The 24915-nt window shown below is 39.4% G+C and overlaps 1 protein-coding gene across 1 annotated transcript in view; it reads right to left on the reverse strand.

Moving 5' to 3' along the window:
• Positions 1–462: 462 nt before the first annotated feature.
• Positions 463–24915, reverse strand: part of LOC139736257 (mediator of RNA polymerase II transcription subunit 16-like) — a 44114-nt gene continuing 19661 nt past the window's right edge. The window contains exons 8-22 of the mRNA XM_071646989.1: positions 16145–16240; positions 15394–15503; positions 14093–14250; positions 13406–13473; positions 12618–12758; positions 11662–11763; positions 10587–10698; positions 9293–9432; positions 7898–7978; positions 7116–7219; positions 6494–6608; positions 5833–5931; positions 2963–3028; positions 1392–1599; positions 463–595 (exon numbers count right to left, since the gene is read on the reverse strand). Of these exons, the coding sequence (XP_071503090.1) occupies positions 463–595; positions 1392–1599; positions 2963–3028; positions 5833–5931; positions 6494–6608; positions 7116–7219; positions 7898–7978; positions 9293–9432; positions 10587–10698; positions 11662–11763; positions 12618–12758; positions 13406–13473; positions 14093–14250; positions 15394–15503; positions 16145–16240 (1733 nt within the window). The remainder of the gene's footprint in view (positions 596–1391; positions 1600–2962; positions 3029–5832; positions 5932–6493; positions 6609–7115; positions 7220–7897; positions 7979–9292; positions 9433–10586; positions 10699–11661; positions 11764–12617; positions 12759–13405; positions 13474–14092; positions 14251–15393; positions 15504–16144; positions 16241–24915) is intronic.

The raw sequence follows: 24915 nt of genomic DNA on the forward strand, positions 1-24915 counted from the left end.
CTGTAGTGGGATGCGACAGAAAATATTGTGTTGTCTTGCTTGACCAGGCGCCATGGGAACAGCGTCTGATAGCCATATGTTCACCTGAGCGAGGACTGGAACGAACAAGACTAGAATACAAAGAGGGAAAAACAGGAGAATGTCCCATCCACCCAGACGCTGTACGTTTTGGGCAAACAGGCCTGCCGTGGCCGCTGGGAACATAGTGTAAATGTAGCATGAGCTAAGGAGGGGCAGGATCCTCCAAGTTGACTGGGATCACAAGAAAGAGAAGACCGCATCCCTCTCTCTCTGGAAATGGTGGAACGAGCTGGGGAGATCGGTATCCACCCACGGTTACTGGAATCCAAAGACAGCGCGTGAGAGAGGGAGAGGAGACACTTCTCTCTGTCTATGGGTGTGCTTGGAATGAGCTACAGTAAAGGGGGGGGGGGGGGCTGGTAGCCACCAAGATGGACAGGATCAGGAGGGGTGCACGCTGACTTTCCTCCAAAGGCCTCCGCACAGGCAGCCCCTCTCCCAGCGCTTCTCCCACAAGATGCGCACCGTGTTGGAAGAGGAGGTGATCGGAGGTAGCAGAGAGATGCAGGAGCACCTGATTGGTCAGTGAACAAACGGAAACAGTCACATGACAGCACAAGCCTTAAATATTAGTTTGTCTCCTTTTTTTTTTTCAGTGCGCAAATCACTGCTGAATGGTCTGAAAAAATAACTAGTGCTACCTTTTGTGTGTACCAACTACTGAACAATACACAGCATTCAGTTTTACAATTGACATTCAGATGTAACTTTCTCTACATGTTTTGCTATTCATGACTTTACACAGAAAAAAGAGGAAAACTCATGAAGAAGTTGTTAATTTTTTAATTTTCAGTGCCACAATCGCTGAATGAGAAGACCACTACAGTTGTGATGTTACATTTGTAGAACAGTATAAAGAAAATATAACAAGAACTTAACAAAATGTCATATTTTGTTAAAAAGTGAACATTCCCTTGACTTGTGACTGACTTCTGAGAAGGGTAATATTATTCCCCCTGCTTTACCAAAGTGGTAAATCAAGTACTCTTTTATCATGCCAGAAAAGTGAAAATAAGTTGAAAATTCTGTATAAGGAATTCTTCATATCACAAACTGAAATGGTCTTCTTGTCCAGCAATGGGGGCATTGAAAATTAACAAATTCATATCTTTTGAATTAATTGTCTGATCTTCCTGAAACATTTACTGATGTGTTCTACTAATACGGTATTGCTACATTCACTCAATCCACACCTGGACTTGTCCTTTAAGCACAGCACCCCAACAATGAAAAGTTTGTCATATTTTGATAAAGTATAATTATGTATGATAAACGACACAAATATGAAGGTACTGCGAGTCAAAACATACCTAGAGCAGCGGCGAATGTCCTTGTGGGGCTTCACGCCCAAGCTCATCTTGCGGACAAGGTCAAACTTCTGGTGGAGACGGTCCATGAGGGAGCGGGTGTAGATCTCGGGGCCGAAGGAGAACGTAGCGATGCTGATCATGCGGCCTGGCAGCATGCCAAACTGGAAGGAAGACTGGCCATGACGAACGTGGATCTTACCCGTGTAACCTGGGCAAAGGGAGCGAGAACAAAGAGAAAGAAAATAGGGAGAAAGAAAGCAAGGTAGAAAGGATTTAAGCATCATGTCAAATGGGTATTGCATGGCAACAAATTTAAAGGATTACTGAAACAGTTTTATCCACTTTGAAGACCATGGACCATTCTTTCTTTCCCTCCACCTTCCTTATTTCATTTTGATTTTACTTTCTTTCTGTTGATGCCAATACCCAACACATCTACTGTTACCAGAACAAAGGGATCTTTAACCCTTTGAAGACGAGTTCCGCGTATACTCTGGCAAGTGTCTAAGGCAAATGCGTGTTGTAGCAAAATCAGTTGTCCTCAATGGGTTAAAATGAATATCTGCCTTCATCTGTTACTAGCAGCACCAATCACCAAATTTTGGACATTATTCCCCTTTACAAAACAAGGCATGAGATGGTCTAATCTCCCTTGTACTTGAATGAATATAGTGCAATGGTCCCCTTATATGCAACATATCAGATGGTCTTGCATACTTTTTACAGTATGAGATGACTGTGATGATATATCACTTAATAATCATAGGGATTATTTTATCGTTAAAGTGAGGCTACATGTCTTTATCTGGAAAACTCTATTTAGTTCTTGGGGTAATTATTCCCAATTCATCTCCGTTGAATGAGTATAAGGAAACATATCAAGGTTCTATGAACAAAGGTGTTTTAATTAATTTCCATACTTATTGTAGGTCTGCACTATGTATAATGGTTATGCATCTGTATAGTGTTCTTTGATTATAATGTTAGCAGAGTAGGCACTCCACAAATGCAGTATATCCATACATCATAAAAAAATCATTGGGCTCTGTGAAAGCGTATCAGGGCAATTACCCCCCTGAGGACGATGATCACCTACACATAGATAAATCCTGGTTAGTGATAAGGTTAGAGTAAGGATTAGGGTGATGGTTAGGTTTACGTAGGTTCAGGATTAGGATTAGGGTCAGGGGAAGGGGAAGGGTATGGGGTAATTGTCTAGGGGGTAATTGTCTAGGAACCTGTGAGAGATAGCCATTACCTATTAACTCTTCATGTGCCACGTTTGCACACCCGACTCAGTCAACGGTGTGCCAAGTTCGCATATTCTGCTCAAATGCACAAACCCGCCTAAACCGTTCGATAAATCGCCAAATGGCACAGTACAGTGAAGGCGTTTCCCATGATTCCATTCTTGGCACATGTAGCTTGCATTTTATGTAGTGTTTGACTATCTTAATTTGATGAAAAACAGAACGCTTTTCCTAAGCATGACTACGTTGGTGTCTCAGAGTAATGTGGCACAAAGGGGGTTTCCGACCTGGCACATAGAGAGTTAAGAAAGCTTGACCTACCTTCAGTGACTGGAGACAAATCCCAAGGTGGTATGCCAACTTGGCTTGGCAGAAGTGTGCATTCATCTGGAGAATCACAGTTCAAAAGGGAAAGACAGGATATATACAAGAATATAATAATAATAATAATCGGGTCTTATTTATCCAGGGTAGCCACTTCAATGTTGTCACTGCTCTACCAGAGGATCCTGCCATAATTATTGCCCTAGCGTTGTTAGGTACCCATTTATACACCTGGGTTGAGAGGGACGTGGTGGGTAAAGACATCTTGTCAAAGAATGTTAGCACTGGGCGGGGAATCAAACTTGGGTCCTCCAATTAGGAGTCGGGAGTCTCATCCACTATGCCACAGTGCCCCCATGGTCACTTTAATAGCAATAATACAACCTGTCTTGTTGCGGTTTGCCAACATTCTCATTGAACTTTATGGCTAGTTTGTCATCGACTTTGAGATATAATCCTTTTTTGCCGTCCCTCTTTTATGAAGGGATCATCAATTTAGGCTGAAATTTTGCACACTTATTAAGTACATTCTATTCGTGACCAATACAAACTTCCAGTGCAATAGTGTCACCAATGCAACAGTTATTAGAGTTGAAAGCATGTGTGAGATTTCTCACACTCGTAGTCAAAATTTGTACATCCTAGAAAGCCTACGCTAGATTAACTAAAAGTGTTTTGGCATTGTTTAATGATCTAAATCTTTATAAAATTTGCTCTCTCTCAAACAGACTAAGAATTGATAAAGTTGACGCATTTCACCTATTCAGAGTAATCACACAGAATCGGGTTATGCCAGTTTTTGTTGGTTTGCGATGCACAGCACATATTTTTTGAAATTCCATAAAATGAAATAGAGAATTAAGACAGATCGCCGGAGAAAGAAAATGGACATACAGGAAGAAGACCTACACACAGGTGACATGATTTACAATCATGAAGAATACTGACAAGAAGACAAGTACACACGTCATACTGCATGCTGCGGATAATTTGGCTATTGATTACTGGAAACTGTGGAATCCTTACAAATTCAACCTTGACATTACCAATCTGAATTAAAGGAGAAGAAAAAGAAGCCCCACATTTCGTAATACTCTGACAACAGTACTTTGAAAACTTTTGTGACATTGCATGCTGTGGATGATTTGGCTATTGATTACTAGAAACCATGGAAGCCTCACTAAATCAACTCTGACATTACCAATCTGAATTATAAAGGAGAAGAAAAAGAAGCCCCACATTTCATAATACTCTGACAACAGTACTTTGAAAACTTCTCTGACATTGCATGCTGTGGATGATTTGCTATTGATTACTGGAAACCACGGAAGCCTCACAAAATCAACTCCGACATCACCAATCTAAAAAGTAGCCCCACATTTCGTAATACTCTGACAACGGTACTTTGAAAACTTCTGTGACATTGCATGCTGTGGATGATTTGGCTATTGATTACTGGAAACCATGGAAGCCTCACAAAATCAACTCCGACATCACCAATCTGAATTAAAGGAGAAGAAAAAGAAGCCCCACATTTCGTAATACTCTGACAACAGTACTTTGAAAACTTCTGTGACATTGCATGCTGTGGATGATTTGGCTATTGATTACTAGAAACCATGGAAGCCTCACTAAATCAACTCTGACATTACCAATCTGAATTATAAAGGAGAAGAAAAAGAAGCCCCACATTTCATAATACTCTGACAACAGTACTTTGAAAACTTCTCTGACATTGCATGCTGTGGATGATTTGCTATTGATTACTGGAAACCACGGAAGCCTCACAAAATCAACTCCGACATCACCAATCTAAAAAGTAGCCCCACATTTCGTAATACTCTGACAACGGTACTTTGAAAACTTCTGTGACATTGCATGCTGTGGATGATTTGGCTATTGATTACTGGAAACCATGGAAGCCTCACAAAATCAACTCCGACATCACCAATCTGAATTAAAGGAGAAGAAAAAGAAGCCCCACATTTCGTAATACTCTGACAACAGTACTTTGAAAACTTCTGTGATATTGCATGTTGTAGATGATTTGGCTGGTTAATTACTGGCAACCACAGGATCCTCACAAAACTAACTGCAACAAGACCAATACAAACCAAAGGAGGAGAAAAAGAAGCCCTACATTTCATAATGAAGATATTGTGCTTGAGATTTCGACAGAGTTGTTCTTCCTGTTTTTGTCCCATTCATTGCACAGAGCACAGCATGGTGAGATTAAGCACTTGAATGGTGACCCTCTACGTACTTCAAGGCCTCTTTTCTCAGTACAAACTTGTCCAGAATGTATACTTTCTTTCCGTTTTTTTTTACTTGGGTTTTAGGAAAGTCCATTTGTGTTGAGTTATACATCATATTAAAGCCTAGAGTCTGCTCTTTCAGAACCTGCCCTTGAAGGTCCTGTTTACCTTTGGGAGCAGTGATTTAAAAAACTGCTCAAGATATCACATTTTATGCACATGTGTAGGTCAACTGTATCACAAACATCCTATCATATAAATATTTTGCAATAAAGCCTAAAATATAGGGAGAAATCACTGTTTTTCTCAATTAACCATAACTGCAGATGGTCTAGTCTGGAAACATATTTATTATCTCTAATGTTCACATTTTGTATATCTAACAATACTTTATAACATCCATTATACTGATTCAAATTTTTACATTGGTTGTTTCTATCCCTAACTCACATTTTAGAACTATTTTGAAGCACTAATGCTGGGTTTTGGTTTCATTAGCAAATGGTTAATTACATGTATGCCCTTAACTAAAAAGGCATGTCTGGCGATTTTATGTAGGTTTCGTGATGCAGGGTCACACATACGGTCCATGTACTCCTGTCATCCCCTTACCAATGAGAGATTCGTCCAGCTCTGTAGGCTGCTCATCTTTGTAGTTAACCCAGATCTGTGACACCAGCCGAAAGAGAAGGGCAAGCACATCAAGTTCATCTGGAAAGGGGGGGGGGGGGGGGGGGGGGGGGGGGGAGAGATTGCAAATAGAAAAGAGAAACATATACTTTTAATCCAGAAATGGCACTGAAATAGCATACGAGGTGGTAACATTTTGAAAGTTACACTTAATCATGTCTCAGAAAGTAATTAACGTTGAATCAATGAAAATCAATCACGATTTTAGTGAAACTCCCATAAAGTCGACCTGAAAATGCACACACACACACACACACACACACACACACACACACACACACAGAATGTAGTATGCACTCATTGAGACAAAAGATAACGATCAAACACTTCATACACTGACATGCATTACATAGTATGCTTTTATGACATAACCACCCATATGGAGACCTGACAGGTACAGGCAGCTATACTGAATCAAGACAAAACAATCAAAATCAAGACCCCCCCCCAAAAAAAAAAAAAAAAAATCATGCTTTCAGTGAGCTTTAAAAAAATTTTGTGCGTATGCATGAGTGTCACACATATACCATGTCATGAATACATCACCTTTTACACTTTGGCACAGGTGAACACTCATTATTACCTGACGTCGTTGTGAAGACGGGGAGGCAGTTCTTCTGCAGTCTGCCCCACATTCGTGTCATGAGCAGGAGCTCTCTCAGCATTACCAGGGTGGGGACGTCTCGCATCAGACTCACCTGTATGGAGAAAAGAACATACGTACATTACATGGGTATATAAAACAGATGAGCCATTCAAGGAAAAGTAGCGTAAACAAGAAGAGTACAGGATGATGACAGGAGTGCATGAATTAGGAAAGCCACTGACAAGAAAGAGAGAATTAGGAAAGCCACTGACAAGAATCAGAGAGGGTCCTTTGAATACATTTCATCTGTGTATTCGAAAAAGATGTTAACAATTGGCAAAGATAAATTGTTATGGAAACAAAATAAACAAAACAAAATAAAAAATAAAAACAAAAATCAAATAGCCAGGATGGGAGGCAACTACGTAGCACTCTGCATAAAAACAAGGAGAGACTTTAATCTGCATTTGGTACAGGAATCAGTGAAGATGATTTTCAAAACCATCTGATTAATAAATGTGCATTATTTGTTTTATGAAATGGTAAAAAGAGGTGGTTTTAAATTTGGTGCAGCAGCGAATAGCCGCATTGAAACTTGAGCCATGTTTCATTCACTCACCCCAGGTTTGTTGGTTGGACTGCCGGGAGGGGGCACGGCTGCAAGACTGACGATGGTGTAATCAGCCACCCACTGGATTAGTGGCTGAAGGGACTGTAACGTTGCTGTGGGGGAAAGAGGAGATAAAGAAGAAATGGCATGAGCAGAATCATTGCTACTGCTCATTGTAACCAAACATAAACTTGGATATATAATACGTACATACATAAGAGCTCAAATCTAACTGGCCCGTTCCAGCCACTAAAATCTTAAAATCGGAAATTTTGCAAAGGCCCAAAACAAACAGAAACATTGCAATCCATTTTGAATCTTCAGTGTGATCGGCCCACCAAAGGGAAGACTTTCTGAAAATTTGGTGGCCCGACATCCATTTTTAATGGCCCAAGGTCAGCGAGCCACAACTAATGTCAGGTCCTGCATACATAATAGTTTCTCAGCTGGTTGGTGATGAATGACCAATGGATGAAGGACTGATATTAACTCTATATAGAAATACATTGAGACACTACACTCTTTAAAGTTATTTACAGTCACAAGACAGCAAGGTTATACAGGCATAAATTCTCTGTAGGTTGTAACATACAACACTTGCATATGTTGGCTTGTATACCTGGAAATATAAAGTTCCCATGAACAGGTCGGATCTTAGCTTTGTTCGTTTGTTTGTTTGTCTTTTCCAACCACTTATCAATTTACCAGTTTACAGCAGGGAAAACAAATAATTACCGCTGCAACAACTTGCGGCAAATATACTTGGAAGAATAGATAAAATATGCACTTACAAGGCTCCACATAGTATTCCTTGGTGTCCAACTTCTTCAGAAGGTTGGTTGGATCTGTTTCCATGCTGGTTGAACAAAGATCTATTTAAAAAAAAAAGAAGATACACACACCAGAAGTAAATGATAGCTACATTTGATATTTCTGAAGGCATGCAGAAAAATGACGAGAGGTTTTGTGGATTAATGGATAAGGTAACAGACTATCAATCATAAGGTCTCTGGTTCAAGTCCCCTGGTTGTAGTGGTTGAACAGCGACAAACAAACAACATAGCAGATAAAATCTAGATAGAATCTTAGCCACAGCAGCAAAGCATACACTGTGTTATGACTGCTTGAGTGTCTGTTTGTTATCCTTCCTTTATACTTTTGAATAAGTCTCTTTCTTTTCTTCTTTTTTTCAATATGTCTTTATAGATGACATTACCTGTGCACCACTCATTGGGCTGTTTGATATGAACGTCAGTAATTGCAGGTTACAATGCATGCATCCTAGTGTAAGTGCATTTACTGCATTGCCACTACATTCTCAGAGTTGATTTTAATATTAAAATAATGTCACACAGAAACAATGATGGATTGTACAATGAAATATAGACATGAAAGAGTAAAATGACGAAATACATACATTCGGCAAGAAAAAAGGAGACCTAGTCATTGCATCTACTTCTTATACAAATTACATAAGATGATGCCATTGTCCCACAATTTTCCCTTGAGTTTAAACATTTCGTCTGAAAATGACATAAGTCAACATATCACTTTTGCTAAAATGAAATGAAAGAAAACCCATATTTTTAATCTAAAGACCGTATTTGTAAAAGGAGAAATACAAGCTGTATGTCACCGCCCAGCTTAAAACCCACAAAAAGTAAGCTAAAATGAATTTCCATGTTTCAACATAGTTTAAAAGAGTAAGCTCTAAGCTTTAAAATGATACACAACTTCTTGACATTGAGCCATTCTAACCCACTCAAAAAAGTGATTAAAATTAGAGTGAGTTAGGAGGTGCAGTTTCATACAAAAGAGATAAAAGAGGATTTAAAGATGAGGGTCACTCAGGCGTGCTGTATCAATGAAAATACATTCTATTTCACAGTGGAACTGGCACCTGTCCTAAAAAAAAAGAGAAAAAGAATATGGTGCAGAAACACTTGCTAATATCACAATTTCAGTTCTGGTTTAAGCTTCCAAATTGTTATAGTGTAGGTAGAAAAAAGATTATTCTCTGAGATACGATGAATTTGAAAAATTTGTGTCAGTCAACCCAAAAACGACATATATTGGTCCATTAAAAAGAATCGTAATCTGTGACTTTTTGTGGGTTTGGAGTTGGGAGGTAACATATCAAACATCAGGGGAAAGACCACATACTCCTCAGCAGCTGTGTCACTTACTCGTGAGCCTCTCAGCCGGCCCCTTGTCCTGCGCGGAGCTACTGACAGGTCTGAGGAGGGACTTGAAGACGTTTGAGGTCGAGTGGAGGAGCAGCTTGCCAAAGCAGTCCACAGCCTTGCCTGATCCACTGGCAGCCAACCTAGCACAGAGTACCAAGAGAAAAGACCTCTTTAGCCACTGTCAGATTACTCAAAACTATGTGCAGTTTACTTTGAATATATGGTGAATGGTCTTTATTTTTGAAACAGAATAAGAACTTGGAATTGTCAATAGATAAGAATTCAGATGTATCTATTCCACTGAGCTCTACCTTGTTAAGTATGTACAGGGTGTTCTCTGCCACCTCTTACCATCACACTGCGACCATTTACTATTTGAAAATGGTACCTTACTCATTTCTCATTTCCACTTTCTATACTTCAGTGTCCAACGGCAACCGAGGCTGGATACAGCCGACATACATGTAGTTCTGATAACAACAGCATTGTCCTGTAACCACCACACTTTGCTATGTATTTCTCTATGCCTCAACCTGTCACGGAGTCAAAAGAAGTTTTTTAACGTGGTCTGATCTACTTTTATTTCTGAATATTTGGACTGCTCCAATCACATGTTCAATTTTAATGTATTTCCAACATGTACAAACAAGCCATTTACTTTACACTTTTCATCTTGTCATTCTTGTTAAACTACAGACTGTGCCCACTTCGCAGGAGCCAATTCAGATGCTGCTATTCAAATTATCAACGCTCAAGTGTAAACATTACAGAACAAAACAACCAGGAACGCTACATTACAGAGCAATACAGCCAGGAGCGCTACATTACAGAGCAACACGACCAGGAACGCTACATTACAGAGCAACACGACCAGGAACGCTACATTACAGAGCAACACAACTAGGAATCTTGTACAATCGACCATCCTGATCATGGATGATGATAATTATGGCAGGGCTCCACACTAACTTTGTTTTTGGTGGCCCGATGGGGCCACCAAAATCATCAATTTTAAAATTTTGGTGGCCCGAGAGAAAATTTTGGTGGCCCCCCCAAAAAACAAACAATACAAACAATTAAAAGTCCTTCTTCTTTTTTTTTTAATGAGTCACACACTCACTGCATGCATTAATGCATTTCCAGCACAAAAAGTTACCAATTTATAGACATAGGCCCCTACTTTTCAAAAATTTGAACATTTTTGAAATTTGGTGGCCCGACTTTCATTTTTGGTGGCCCTGGGCCACCGGGCCACCGTTAGTATCGAGTCCTGATTATGGTCAGCACTTTATACCTGTACAAGCTAGACTTCACAGCGACAAGCCTGGTGAAGAGGAGTTCTTGAGTTGATCTAGATTGTCTGTTGACGGATTCCGACAGTCGGTCCAGCACTGTATCCACCATGTCTGCAGGAAGTTTCACAGAAGAGAGAAATTTGATCAGGGGGGCGTTTCATCAACGAGTTCGTCAGAGGTTTTCACCGACAAATTTGCTATCAGCCAATCAGACGCAAGGATTTCAGTAGCTTTTAACAGTTGTCAGTGTAAATCACTGACAAAAAGTTTCATGAGACGGTCCCCAGGACCGCTCTTTTGTGGCATCATATTTTCATGGAGGAGTAGGATCACAATGAACAGGGATGAAGACATAGCAGTTTCACCATAACAATGCATGAGTACGGGCTCAAGGAAGCAGAACAAAAGAAGAAAGCATGCATAAATTCTCCACAGGTGACCTTATTTAGCAAGGGGTAATGTAATGGCATTGCACTCCTACATTTCTTATATATGTGAGCCTCTACTCGTGCGTTCTTATGGTGAAAGTGCAATGTCATCCCTGTTCAGTGTATTTTTTAATTTTTTTTTTAAGGGGGGGGGGGGTTCAGAGTATTGGTTTTAATTCAACATATCTAAACATGGAGCTGTCGATTTATGAACTACATAATATGAATTTAAGAAAATCCCTGGACTTCCCGTTAAAAAAAAAAAAAAAAAAAAAAAAAAAAATTAGAAATGTTATGATCAAACCATCACTAAGGGCATACCTTTCATCAATCTCAACAGATTATTTTGCTTTTAAAAATACAAGTCATAAGGCTGTCAATCTCTGCAGATAAAAACAAAATACACACACACACAAACAAACACACCGAAAAGAAATAATACTAATAAAGATAAAAAGACATTGCGAAGATGGCAATAAGGTCTTATTTGGATCAACAATAAAAAAGACAAATTGCACATGCCATAAAAGCATGCTTCTTAAAATTTACAAAAACAAAGAATAAGCAAACTAAATGTCACTAACATAATAAAATTGACAGCTTTGTAAACCTTTGTAAGCTTCGTAACTTCTCATCTTGGACTTACTAGGGATGATAGTAAGGAGTAGGTCCCACCAGTCGTACCCTGTGACTAGACAGTACTCCAGTAGGTGGACCACCTGTGATATGGTGTGAGCTCGGGCTGTGCCTGTCATGGGGGGAAAACACAAGATTTCTTTTTTTTTTCCAAATACAACTAAACCCCTTGCTAGACACAGTTACAACGTATGTGGAGTCATAGCTACTCTCACAGAGTGGTAATGTTCTAGAGATATAACCCTATCTATAACAGAAGATAATATGGGGTTTTTTATTTATTCATTTTTTATTTCTTTATTTCTTTTACTGACAACTCCACATATATATTGGTTCATACATGATTGACATGTTTCAGGACTTGGTAACTGTTCATGAAAAGATGCTGTAAAAATATGCTAGTTTCATGCTGTGTTACATTGTTACAAAGTTTATCTTCTCTGCAGATGTTTCTTTGGTAAAATGATACACATGATGATGTACAGGGTGATACATGTACTTTCCACATTTTTAGTGTATGTGTAGTCTATTAAACCACCTGCAATGCAATATAATAAATGCAATTTCTTTTGAAATTTTGTTTCACAAAAAGGAATTCATGAGGAGATTTGTGTACAAAGCTATGAGAAACTTAGTGAGGAGACAACTTTATCACCTCAATATTCACAAGCCACTGTGAAAGACATCGCTGTTTCATTTACAGTGTGTGAGAATTTAAAACACAACAACTTGTGTGTTTTTCTACTTTGTAAAATTCATGTGCACGTCACAGTGTCGTGTCTTAGGGAGGAAATTTGAAGTTTAGCGCATTAAATATCAAGTGTTTGGTGTCTTTTTGAAGGGACTGAATGTGGTGTGTGTCTGGGTGTGGTGTCTACACAAGAGGTATACTGCCTGCAGTGTGTACACTGTCAGGGAATGAAACAAGGCTGCAGCTGTAGGGGACGGGGCGGGGGGCATCCTCACCTGAATCCAGGTTCTGCCCCAGGGTCGGCTCCAGTTTGAAGATGCACAGGGCACCAGTGCGATCGATGGCCAGAAGGCTGCAACACGTAGCAGACATCTCCATACACACCAGGTGCTTGCCGTTGAGATTCGGCCTCTTTGCTGGGCGGGAGGTGAGGGAGAGATTTGGAAAAGATGAGATATCAGAATGCAATGCATCACTTTGTACATGACTTGATGAGTAGACCTACAAACATACACATGTAATCCCAAAACAATTTAACTCCATAAGCCGCATCCCAACATTGGTGATGAAAAAAACAAAACAAAACAAAAAATCAGAGGGATTTGTGCTGATCAAAACTTCATTGCTTTTCTCCGTTATTTTTTTTTTCAAAAAAGAAACTTTGTTATTTTTATGTTTCCACATGTTTCCTAACAATAACAACAACAATATCAATCGGCATGTAACACTGCATAGTCCCATATATGATTGTGTGTTGCTCAGGCAGGTGATTCTCTTTTGAGTTGGATAGACCTGGACAATACCGTAATTTCCTTGTCCTGGCGTATAGGCCTCACCCCGACTTTACTGCTTTATTTTTGTTACAAATACGTATAGTGCGGCCTTATCGCCAGTGAATACGGTATACATGTAAATAACAAGGTAAGTCACAGCTATCAAAGTGCAGAGGTACATGAGGTAACACCAATATGCTGGCATTGATGAGAATGATGCATAGGTGGTTGGGATAATCGACTGGGTTGAGAGAATATGCAGATGGGTTGAGATATTCAAAGAACCTTACCAGGAGGTCCTGGATCAGCCTTGAGGACTCCCTCGTAGCGCAGTGCAGCACACACCTTGAGGGAAGGTCTGTAACATTCGAAATAGACAGGAAAACAAACAACAACAGCAATAACAATACAAATAATATTTCCTGAAGTTCAGTACAATTACATGTACACTATACATGCCAAATACCAACACACAATCTCTTATGTACAATGTATAACATGTTACAAGTGTATTAGGGAAACAGAATATCTGGGGCGGTGACAACAACATTTGCTCCTGCAACAATTATTGCTATGGTCTCATTTTTCAAGGACTTTATAGAGTTAAGGTTTTTACAGGGTTGCGATAGGGTTTTAGTTTAATTTGATGTGAGGTTTAGGGGATTAGGGTTATGTTTGTGGGCAGAATTTGTATTTAGCTTAGTGTGCATACATTTCATGGAAGCAATTGTTGAAGGAGTAAATGTCATGGAACCATCCGGGGCATAATTTAGCTAAGGTCTACAGGTTTTACAGCAGTCATCACAACTTTTGTTGTGCTAACATCTTACTGTTGATGTCAGAACAAAGAAAGTGGTCCTGATAGTGTCACTTTGAGACAATATTTGACTGCAATTACAGTAGGAAGTTTGATATTTTTTTATAAGGCTTCATGTACAACCTGTAAGCTCTGAAGGAGTTTCGACATCCATCCATACCTGTGTAGAAGTTTGATGGTGCCATCTTGGTTAGCGACAGCGAAGGCCATGCCTGGTCCGTTGTACAGACTGTTCATGGAGAGCTTGAGGGGAAGCTTGGGCAAGGCGATAGCTGTGATGACCGAAGAGTCTGTGTAAGTTGCTCCGAACACCCATTTCTGGAATTTAAAAAAAAAAAAGTAATCTTAAAGCTCAATACATAATTATGAGGGGTGCCTGAAAAGTCTTGAGCCTCACATAGAAAGGATTAACATATGAAGACCAAATTGGGTCCATTAAATTTTTCACATATCTTAATCCCACCCAACAAATATATGGGTCATATATTTGTAGCAAGGTAGACTACCTCCAGAAGGAAGGAATTATCAATGGATATTTTTACTCTGACCTCCTGAAGCTACTAAAGGGAAAACATCAAGACAAGAGGTGAAGAATGATCCAAATGGGTCGAGTTCCACCAGGAAGCTCTAGTGCATTCATCAGTGGTAGCAATGGCTGCCAAGTTGTTCCACACCTACACTAGTCACCAGATCTACAGTGTGCAGTTTCATTGCACTTCCGCCTCTTCCTGAATCTCAAAAAAGGATTTGGCTGGACAACGCTGCACCACCGACAAGAAGGTCATTGATGCTGTCGACTCCTAGGTGGAGGACCAACTAAAAATCTTCTACCACAGCAGCATCCAGGCACTCCATCACCGCTGGAGGAAGTGTGTGGACTCACAGGGGGACAATGTTGGAAAATATGGTAGTAAAGTATTTCTGCCTCTTACCATCTCTCGCAGGCTCAAAACTTTTTAGTCGCCCCTCATACTTTAAACAATATTTGTCCCTTTTCTGGTAATTTGTCACATTTTCCATAAACAAACCTTCACAAACCTTATGTATCTGTACATTTATATTTTTCTCTCTCTCTCTCTTATGAGAGTGTGGCAGCCAAACAATATTTACAATGCCAAACCCGCTCTAATTCATATCATGCAAAAAAAATAATTTCCTTATCATGCTCGTGTATCATTACTATTACAACTCAATAATGAACTTACAGGCCAAAAACAAATGTAATGATTACATGAAATACAGAGCTTATAATGACAAAAAGAGATTGCCCAATAGTGTTTCATTTTTTCCAGGTCTATAATGTCTAGCATATGTATGATTCTGTGAATAAGGTGCAAGATGCTTTGTTACATTTCATCAAACTTGTTTACACTGAAATATTAGAAGTGAAAGAGGGAAATCCCAAAAAAACTAGGAGACAGAGGAAAAACAAAAAGAGTGGAGTCAAGGCTAGTCGCCTACCAATGTAGTGGGCATGTCTCTATGATGAGGTGAGCCAGCCTGGAAAAGCTTGTGTAAGTGGATGGCTTCTTTCTTCAGGGTCCAATACTCTATACAGGATCCCATCATGCCTATATACACAGTGTAAAGGAAGGGAATACAGAGAGATTAGGCATGGTAGGCAAGGTCTTGCTTTAATAAGATGGTATAATGCACTCAATACACCATTCTTTCAAGAAATGTTACATCTTGATATGGTACAGGAGAATGTGGTAAATCTCTTAACTACTTTTCTCATCTAACATTTCTATTTCACCATGTCACGATGGAATACAGTTCATCTCAAGACGGTTGTACAAAAGAATTATTTCACCATTTGACATTTCAGCTCTAGTGCATCAAGGTGAAACATTGAAAAGCTGACATCATGTACCTATGTTCTTTTGGTTTTAAAACGAAGAAAAAAAAAAAAATCCTTTAAATATTTGCTTACTTCCCCCTTCATGGGGGGGGGGGGGAGAGATTACTGATAAGCAAAGGCTAATGAATTAGTTCTGCAATGAAGAAAACAAAAACAAAGATATCTTGTGAAAGTTTATCTACATTCCTCAGTCCAGAGATACTGTATGTCATTCATGTTGCTGCCTTCCTACAATGTACATGGAGTCCAACTCCATACTACCCTGACATGTCTAACACACAATTATACAGATATCTTTGGTACTGTCAACCAGTTATTTTTAAAAAACTTTTGCAGTTATAAACTAGATACCTGAGGCACAGACTAAAAGCTGTTCTGTGGGGGCCAGCCCCAACTGCTGTTCAGTGCACTCCTTACTGATGAACTGGACTGATGTAATTGAAGGATCTATATATGTGGAAAAAATGACAAACATCATCAAATAGAGAAGTAAAGAAAATTTCATCAGCTGCTACTGTTTTTTGGAGGAACAATAACTGTTGGAGATAAGCCAGACAAACTCTGGAATATGTGTGGCGCTCCGACGAAATGAGTCATAAGTCGCACGGGGAGTTTTCCCGTAATGAGCCGAAAATGAAGGGGAAGCACTGCTCTGGTCGAAATTTTTTTATTACGGATTTTGATTCCTTGATGTTTTATCTGTTTGTACAGAAAATTTCAGCGTGTAAGAATGAGTACAAGTGTCCCAAATCACAGTTTTTCTGAGACAATTTTTTTCGGTTACATTTTTTTCGAACTCTCGCCTTTGCGTTGCGTTTCGCACCTATTGTTCTTGCCCGATCGAGACTCCGCCTCCGTTGCTAGGGTGTATGCTAATGAGGCATTGCTCTTGACCCCATTGAAGACAAAACAAAGCATGATGCGCGCGTCGGCGTCGGCGGCCAAGCGGCGAGGGCTTTAGAATATTACGCAATAATAGTGAGCTGACCAAGGCTATCGATTGCATGACCAGCGAGTTTCGTTTGATACATGCCCTCCATTTCATGAAGTGGTGATTGATGTGACGCACAAATCGCGCTGAAAAAAATAATTCCATCGAACGATCACGCAAAATTTATGATACTTTATCTATGAGCTAATACAATGATCATATATCGAACTTGAAACCTCTTTATGCGAGTGTGTACTTTTACAACGGTTTTTAATTGGCCTCATTAATGAATTCATTCAAATAATCATAACTTTCTTTCCCTGGTATGTGACTTGCTGTTTAAAGTTCATCTCTGGAGATATAGTAGGGCCTAAGTTGTCAATTAAATGTATTATCGTTTTTATAAAGTCGACAATTCGTGTGATAATTCGCCAAATGTATGTAATGCGTACTATTACTTCCCTGGTTAATAAAACTTATTGCCCTATTTCTTATGATGGTTTGGGCCGTGACGGCATGGAGAGAAATCGGAAGACAAACATTATTAATGCCCAAATATGTCGTGTTCCCTTTTGAGGATATTCTGACTCTTGTCATCTGTGTATTTTTTAGAAGTAGGACCTAATTGAGAAAGGGACAGAAAGCTGTGTCGCTACTCAAAAGTGTGTTTTTTCATTTTGTTTTGTTTTTTGATCAGAATGTGTGTAATGATAGCTGTTTGTCGTGTATTGCGTGTAGCTGACATGTGAGAGGTCAAGTCTGCAAAGAATTTGGCTAACAGCTTTGCGAAGTAGCAGCGCTAATTGCCCATTGAATTGCGTATTCTGAGGAATTTCGAATGAAAGAACTCGGACGACACTGTTCACGCCTTGTATCCGAATAAACCCCGCATCAACGAAGCCTTAAACAATGAAAGGTAAACTTCCTGCTATCAAGGGGTGGATAATCACGCAACCAGTATTCTTTCGTCGCCATTGATAGCAGAATCAGTGACGGAATGGAGTAACAGTGTTGGAGGATCGGCATTATGTCTGCTAATTTGCAAAATAATTTTTCAGTCCCCTTTTGTCTTCAGAACCACAGTCAGGGACGCTAACTTACTCTATCTCCTACAAGCTGTCGTTACTATCTTAAAACGTGAATTTTATGAAAGGTTAAAAGTGATCGCGGAATCAGTTCTTCTGCGTGACACATGCAGGCTTTTATAATAGCATACCAAGCTTAAATCGTTTACCTGTATAGAAAGGGCAGGGATACACACTTATCGCAATCATCCGGATTTGAGAGTGATACACCGTCTACTACTTTTCTTCATCTTTCCCCCAACAAAGACCATGGTAATTCAAAACAGACAAACAAACAAACTAACTAACTAACAAACCAGCAGTTGCATTATATCAGAACGTATACAAATTTTTGTGTTTCATGTATGTATCATCTCTTGATGTATAGTAGCGTATCCGGGCACTTACCCCCTGGGCAACTACCCTCCTGATAACTACCACCCGGATAATTACCCCCAGGTCTATTCCCCCTTAGGGCAACAACCCCCCGGACAACTACCCTCCTAGGGCAATCACCCTCCAGGGCCATTACCCCCTAGGACAACTACCACCCGGTCATCTACCCTCCTAGGGCAACTACCCCCAAGGGCAATTACCCTTAGGTCATCTACCCCCCGGATAACTACCCCCTGGGTAACTACCCCCTGGATGACTACCCCCCAGATAGCTACCCCCCAGATAACTACCACCCGGATAACTACCCCCTGGATAACTACCCCCTGGATAACTACCCCCGGAGAACTACCCCCTGGGTAACTACCCCCGGATAACTACCCCCAGGATAACTACCACCCGGATAACTACCCCCCGGAGAACTACCCCCGGAGAACTACCACCCGGATTACTACCCCCCCCCCCCCCATAACCATACCCCGACCCCCACCCCCGCCCTTTCCTGATACCTACTGGACAACCCTCCCTCCCCGCCCCCCGAAAGAAGTACCACCCTTTGTAATTTTTCCATAAGTTCATAACACCATATCAGAAGATGCACCTTTCTCTTACACTGTCATCATTTACTCTTTTGGCTTGTCATTTTCTACCGTTATAACACATTAGAAGATAAACATAAGAAAAGGAGAGTTGATTTCACTGCAATTCATATTTCCTTAACATTAGCGAGGGACCCTTCGACATAAAGCCATAATTTCTGATAGGATCCGGGCACGGTTTTATGAAGTCAGTCCTGACAAGCTGTCAGTTCCACACAATTACCAATCGTTGTAGGTCGATCAAAGCAGGTCCATGGTAACAAGTCGGTGACTCGAGCTTATCAATCAAGCAGAACCCATGGTTTTATTGAAATTATTAGAGACTAACAAGATGTCATAACTGGCAACTTTTATCAAACGGTGCCCTAATCTGTCATAAGAGTAAGATTACAGCTTGTTTTACATACAAGTAGAATTGTGCTAGTTTTCAAGTTAAATGTTCTTGACACTTCAAGGGGAAATCCAGTTCATATATAAGTTAGTCTGATTAGAAAGAGTAAAATATTACGAGTTTAATGGTATTTTTTTTTTTTTTTTACAAAACACCCCTAGTTGTTAACGAAGTCTTTTGTCCTGCACCCTCTTTTTTAATAGATCTATAGAGAGTTGTAGTTGACAGAATCCTTTTTACATTATATGGCTGCTCTGTTTTATCCCGGCCATTTCAAGAGTATTTTTTTTTTCACAAAAACTTGAATCCTTCTTGGAATAACATGCTCTTTAATATTTCGTAAGGGATTTCTAATTTTCTCACCCAAAAGATATTTAAAACCTGAAGTTAGGTCTCAACCAAAACCAGACGATATGCAGTGAAAAAAATGTTTTTTTTTTCAATTCAAATAGCAAACGTTGTTCGAAAATAACAATAAGAAACGTAATTTTCTGGGGGAGAGTTATTGTAAGAGGGATGACTGTTTGGAGCCTAATTTTAATAAGGAGTAATTGTCAAGGGAGGTAATGCTCTGCGGTGATCATACCAAGGAGGTGACAATCTCTTCCCACATTCTTGATATACTAGTTGTTAATGCCCAATGATGCAGTAGGGCAATTCTGAAATGAGCGTTAACGGTATAACAGTAAAATAGTTACAAAATTGATGAAACAATGCAAAGAGAGAAAATTAAGACAGAGACGAAGAACACAAATAAAGATACAGTGCACTCCCATTACAACGAACACGGTTATAACGAAATTTCGTTATAACGAAGCAAAACTTCTGGTCCCCAAATTATCGCCATTAAAGTCTATGGTACACAATTCGCTTATAACGAAGACCGTTATAACAAAATTTTCGTTATCACGAAGTATTTTCTGAGCACCACTGACAAAGAAAAATAAAGGAAATGTGCTCCGTTTTAACGAAATGCGGATCGCATTCGAAAATGCGTAGCGGAACAAGCATTTTAAAGCGTCTCTGCATGAGCGAACGCATCATTGAATGTTCACTCCGTGTATCACGCACAGTTTCCGAGGGGAACTTGCATTATTGTAATACAATAATCTGAATTCAGATAAGGTTAGTTTCATTGTTCCGAAGTCCTTTAATACAAAACACAGATTCTGATACAACTAAATGTCCGTAATAGTTCGGAAATGAAATATTAAGCACATTTTGGCGTTATTCCATAACAAAGGTTCGTTAATCCGATAATAAAATATGGTCGTTATTCTCATTCTTATACGGTTCGTTAGTCCGAACATGATAGGAATTCAAAACGTTCGTTAATCGGAACATTACAAAAATATCGTTAATGTATGGTGAAAAAAGGAGAGTACACCAACAAAACTTAAGAACCGCAATCCTTATAATCGTCTTAAGATAAATAAATCTTCGAAATAACTAACCTTTCTCATTTTTTTTTTCATTAACAAAATTTCTTCGGAATAACGAACCTTATTTCATTTTCGGATGAAAAAGCCTTCGGAACAAAGGACTTTCTGAATAGTGAACCTTTCTCACTTTTTGATTTATAAACCTTCAAAATGACGAACCTCATTTCATTTTCAGATCAACGAACCTTCGGAAAATGAACAATATATTATTTTGATCTAAATCATGAACTTTCGGAATAATGATTCTTCAGAAATGCGAACCTTCAGATAAACAAACCATCGGAATCCCGGGAATGGCAAAACTTCGGAATAAGGAGCCTTCGGAGTAGCGTACTTTTATAGTAAGAAAAGAACTTTTGGAATAGCGAACTGTAACCAAATCCTACACCGTCATTTTCTCCACATGTGTGACAACACAAACAACTTTATGCTCTTTTTAAAATGTAATATTTAAACGAAATTAAAAAGGTATTCTCCCATCTCACATAGCTTTCCAGCGTATGATGAGGATTCAACAAACAAATTTTTTTATGCGTGGTTTCCTTCTTTTCCTTATACATTGCATATTATATTTGTTCGGTTATAATGAAATTTCGTTAAAACAAAAACAAAAAAAAAAAAAAAAAAAAAAACTGCCGGTCCTGAGCATTTCGTTTTAACGGGAGTGCATTGCACATGAACACACACGAGATAAATCCCTTGTAATGAGAGAAAGAGGAAAGGTGAGTAATGAATGACAGGAATAGACTACCTTCACGGTGGACAGAGAAAAGCGAGAGGGAAGAGGAAGATGATGGGTCAAAACCAGGGCACGTGAGGCATGAGATATAAGCTCCTCAAAATAAAGAAGTGTTACATGGAGTTGTTGTAAACCATTGTGGCTAAAAAAATATTGCAAAAAGTATAACTCATTCTGAAGTGTAACATTTCTTCAAAATGTCTTTAATTCAATGGTAAAGGCATTCAAACTTAAAGGGACTGTACAGTACTGGTTGAGGTGGGGATTCATGTTTTGAACATTCTTCGGTGAGATAGTGAGAAACATCTCATGAAATATGAAAGAGCATGTAATTTTTAAAAGGATTCAACGTTTATTTGATGAAAATTGGTGTTCAAATGGCTGATATCCAAAAAAAGTGATAATAATAAAAGGCGACATGCCCCACCTTTATTAGGATCTCTTTGTTTCACCTTGTTTTTGGATATCTCAGCCATTTCAAAACCGATTTTCATCAAATAAACTTTTGATACCCCTTAGAATTGCATGATCTTTGACATCTCATAGAGTGCTTTCTGAATATCTCGCAAAACGTTAAAAGCAAAATTCTCACCTCGACCAGAACTGTACATACCCTTTAAAACTTCTTTTATACTATACTATCAAGAGAAATCCGAAATTTCGGAACAGTAAAAGAAAATACAGATTTAGCGAAAATAGTTTTGGTGAAAGGCATTGACATTTACTGGATTACCGGGTAGGATATGAAGGGACAGCTTCGTGTTTTATGAACATAGAGTCAGAATAGTAGAGCAGATAAGCCGAAAAATTGTGCAAAATTTGACTAAAGCATGAAACTTTCACCAGTGTTAGTACATGTTACGAGATTCATTTTAAGATCGGGAGGTAAGTCTGAATTGACCTCTGATGACCTCCAAAGGTCAATGACCTCAAAATTTGATAAAAATTGATATTTTGCGTCATTGATTAATGTTAAATATGGTAATGATGTACTAAAACTCATTTTCGTTACAGTGAAATTGTCTTCATGTTCCATAGAACCCTGACAGGTTTCTACCTTTGACCTCTGATGACCTCCAGAGGTCAATGACCTCAAAATTTGATAGAAAATGACATTTTGCGTCATTGATTAATGTTGAATATGGTAATGATGTACTAAAAACTCATTTTTGTTACATTGGAATTGTCTTCATGTTCCATAGATCCTTGACAGGTTTCTACCTTTGACCTCTAATGACCTCCAGAGGTCAATTATTGACCTCAAATTATCAGAATTTTGATATTTGGTGCAATTGGTTGATGATAAACATAACGCTGTCCTAAAAATTAATTTGTGTTACAACTGAATCTTTTTCCTATTCCTCAGATCAAGGGAAATTATTTACGCGTCTCTGCCTTTCTGAGGACTGTGACAGGTCAATGACCTCAAAATATCAAAATATTGATATTTGATGTATATTCAATGGTTAACTGTTTACCTGGTGTGCAATCATGCATTATGCTATTAGCATATACTCCATTGTATAAGAAGTGTCTTCTCATTCCACAGAACATTGGTCATTACCCTGAGTATATCCAACTTTGACCTCTAAGGACAATGTGAGGTCAGACTTTTAGAATATCACTAAAAATTTGTGTAGGATTGCAAATATTGATGTTTGGCTTCATTGGTTTAATCCTAAATGTTTAATCATGTACAAATCACGCCTTGACGTTATAATCAAAGTATGTATGCACATTCCAATTTAAAGCATTGGTTCATAGTAACAGGTCTGAGGAATGTGAGCGGTCAATTATTTCAGAAATGAAGCTTACGTGTCTTCAGTGATGGCAGTGACCTCAAATATAATATTTGTTTGGGTAAGTTATGCAGACTATAGCTTGCATGAAATTATATGCAACATTATCCAATTTACACTGGACAAAATTTGTACGCTTAAACATGGAAGGTGGGGAGAGGAGTACCATATTTTGGGTTGATGCTTAATAGTTTGTGAACAGGCATATGGCAAAGTCCCTTGAACTGGATGAAAGGGTGACAGATGCTAACCAGAAAACAACAGGCCCACCTCATCAGCGATGTACGTCACGAGTCAAACAACCCGACTCGTACAGCCCATGAGTTACGCAGCCCACGAGTCATACATCCCGTGACCTAAACACTAGATAAACAAGGTCAATGAGCTCGGCATCAAATATAATAGGCCCACAAGCTGTGCGGTCCGCGAGCTCGACACTCGAGGAAAACAAAGCCCACGAGATTAATATATGTATTACATCAGAAAGCTTAATCTATTCAGTGTAGGTCTTGTGGACCTCCCCCTCCCCCCCCCCCCCCTCCATGTGTCGGATTCGTATGGGCCTGGTTTGCCTAAGTGTCAAGCTCATGGGCAATGCTACCTAGTTTCCAGCTGGCGGGCCTGTGTTGGTCAGTGTCAAGCTCGTGGGCTGTATGGTTCCGGTGAATGACTCATGGTCCAGGAGCATACAGTGACGTCATGGACCATTTGGAAGGCGACATACTGTGAGGCATAACATGCATTCCACATGAAGCAACCCTGTGTCTTGCAACTTGCTATTGTCATCCAATTAAGTTTGGGTCATTACGTCAGGCAATTTTGGGCATTTTTTCAATGACCTGTTTAGGAACCTCAATTCCAAATAGGAGTGGAACTACTATTTACTCTAATTGTCTTCTTTATGCTCGATACTCCTTAACACTTGGGCCTGGCCAAGAGTTGTGCCCCCATGCCCAAATATTGGTTGTTTCCAATATGCCGCCATCCGGTTTGCATCATATGTGTGAATCAGGGTACGCTGGCAGCGGGTAATATCACCTGCATGATCCGGTTAAGACTCTCTGCCAGCAAGTGGTGATTCAGTGTAACCTGCTGAAATTGGTCTAGATCTATACCCTCGATCTCTTTTAAGACAGGGCAGCATCTGCGTCTTCAGTGAAGCACGCGATCGGCACACAGATCTCCTCCACGACTAAACTGGATAGACATCCTGTAGTCAGACCAGCGTTCTTATAGGTCCACAGCCACTGTATGCGATCATCAGAGTCTTCCAATGGCAATATCTAAACAGTTTGGGTGAAGGCAAGCTTTTGTCTCTATGATGAGTGCATTGCACATAGAGTACAGGATGCACGAGCTGATAAGAAAGCTTCTTTTTGAATCGCGGGATAGGCTACACTCCTTTCTCAGGCAGAGGTTCTGAATTATCAGGTCGTGCTCAGTCTGCACACAGTGAGCTGAACACCATATCAAGTATACGTGTGTAATGATTGTGTGTAATGATATGGGAAAAATGCATGGAAAAATCAAAATACATGTTTATGTATTTTACGTGGAATCAGTTCCTGTCTGTTGTCTTAATTGGAAGAAATGCATCAATCTTGCAATGTTGTTGTTTATTATTTTCCCTCTCCATCACGAGTATAATATATGGAACGTGTTGATCAAAGTTTTTGTGATGTCGGAAAATGCGAGGCTGTATTGCAGGTGGCCTATTGAAGGTGGCCTTCAATTTGTTTTTCAGAGTATATTGGCATGTTTAAC

The sequence above is a fragment of the Diadema antillarum genome, unplaced genomic scaffold (assembly GCF_040938485.1).
Source record: "Diadema antillarum isolate AM-2024a unplaced genomic scaffold, OU_Dant_1.0 seq00000634_RagTag, whole genome shotgun sequence".
Taxonomy (NCBI): Eukaryota; Metazoa; Echinodermata; class Echinoidea; order Diadematoida; family Diadematidae; genus Diadema; species Diadema antillarum.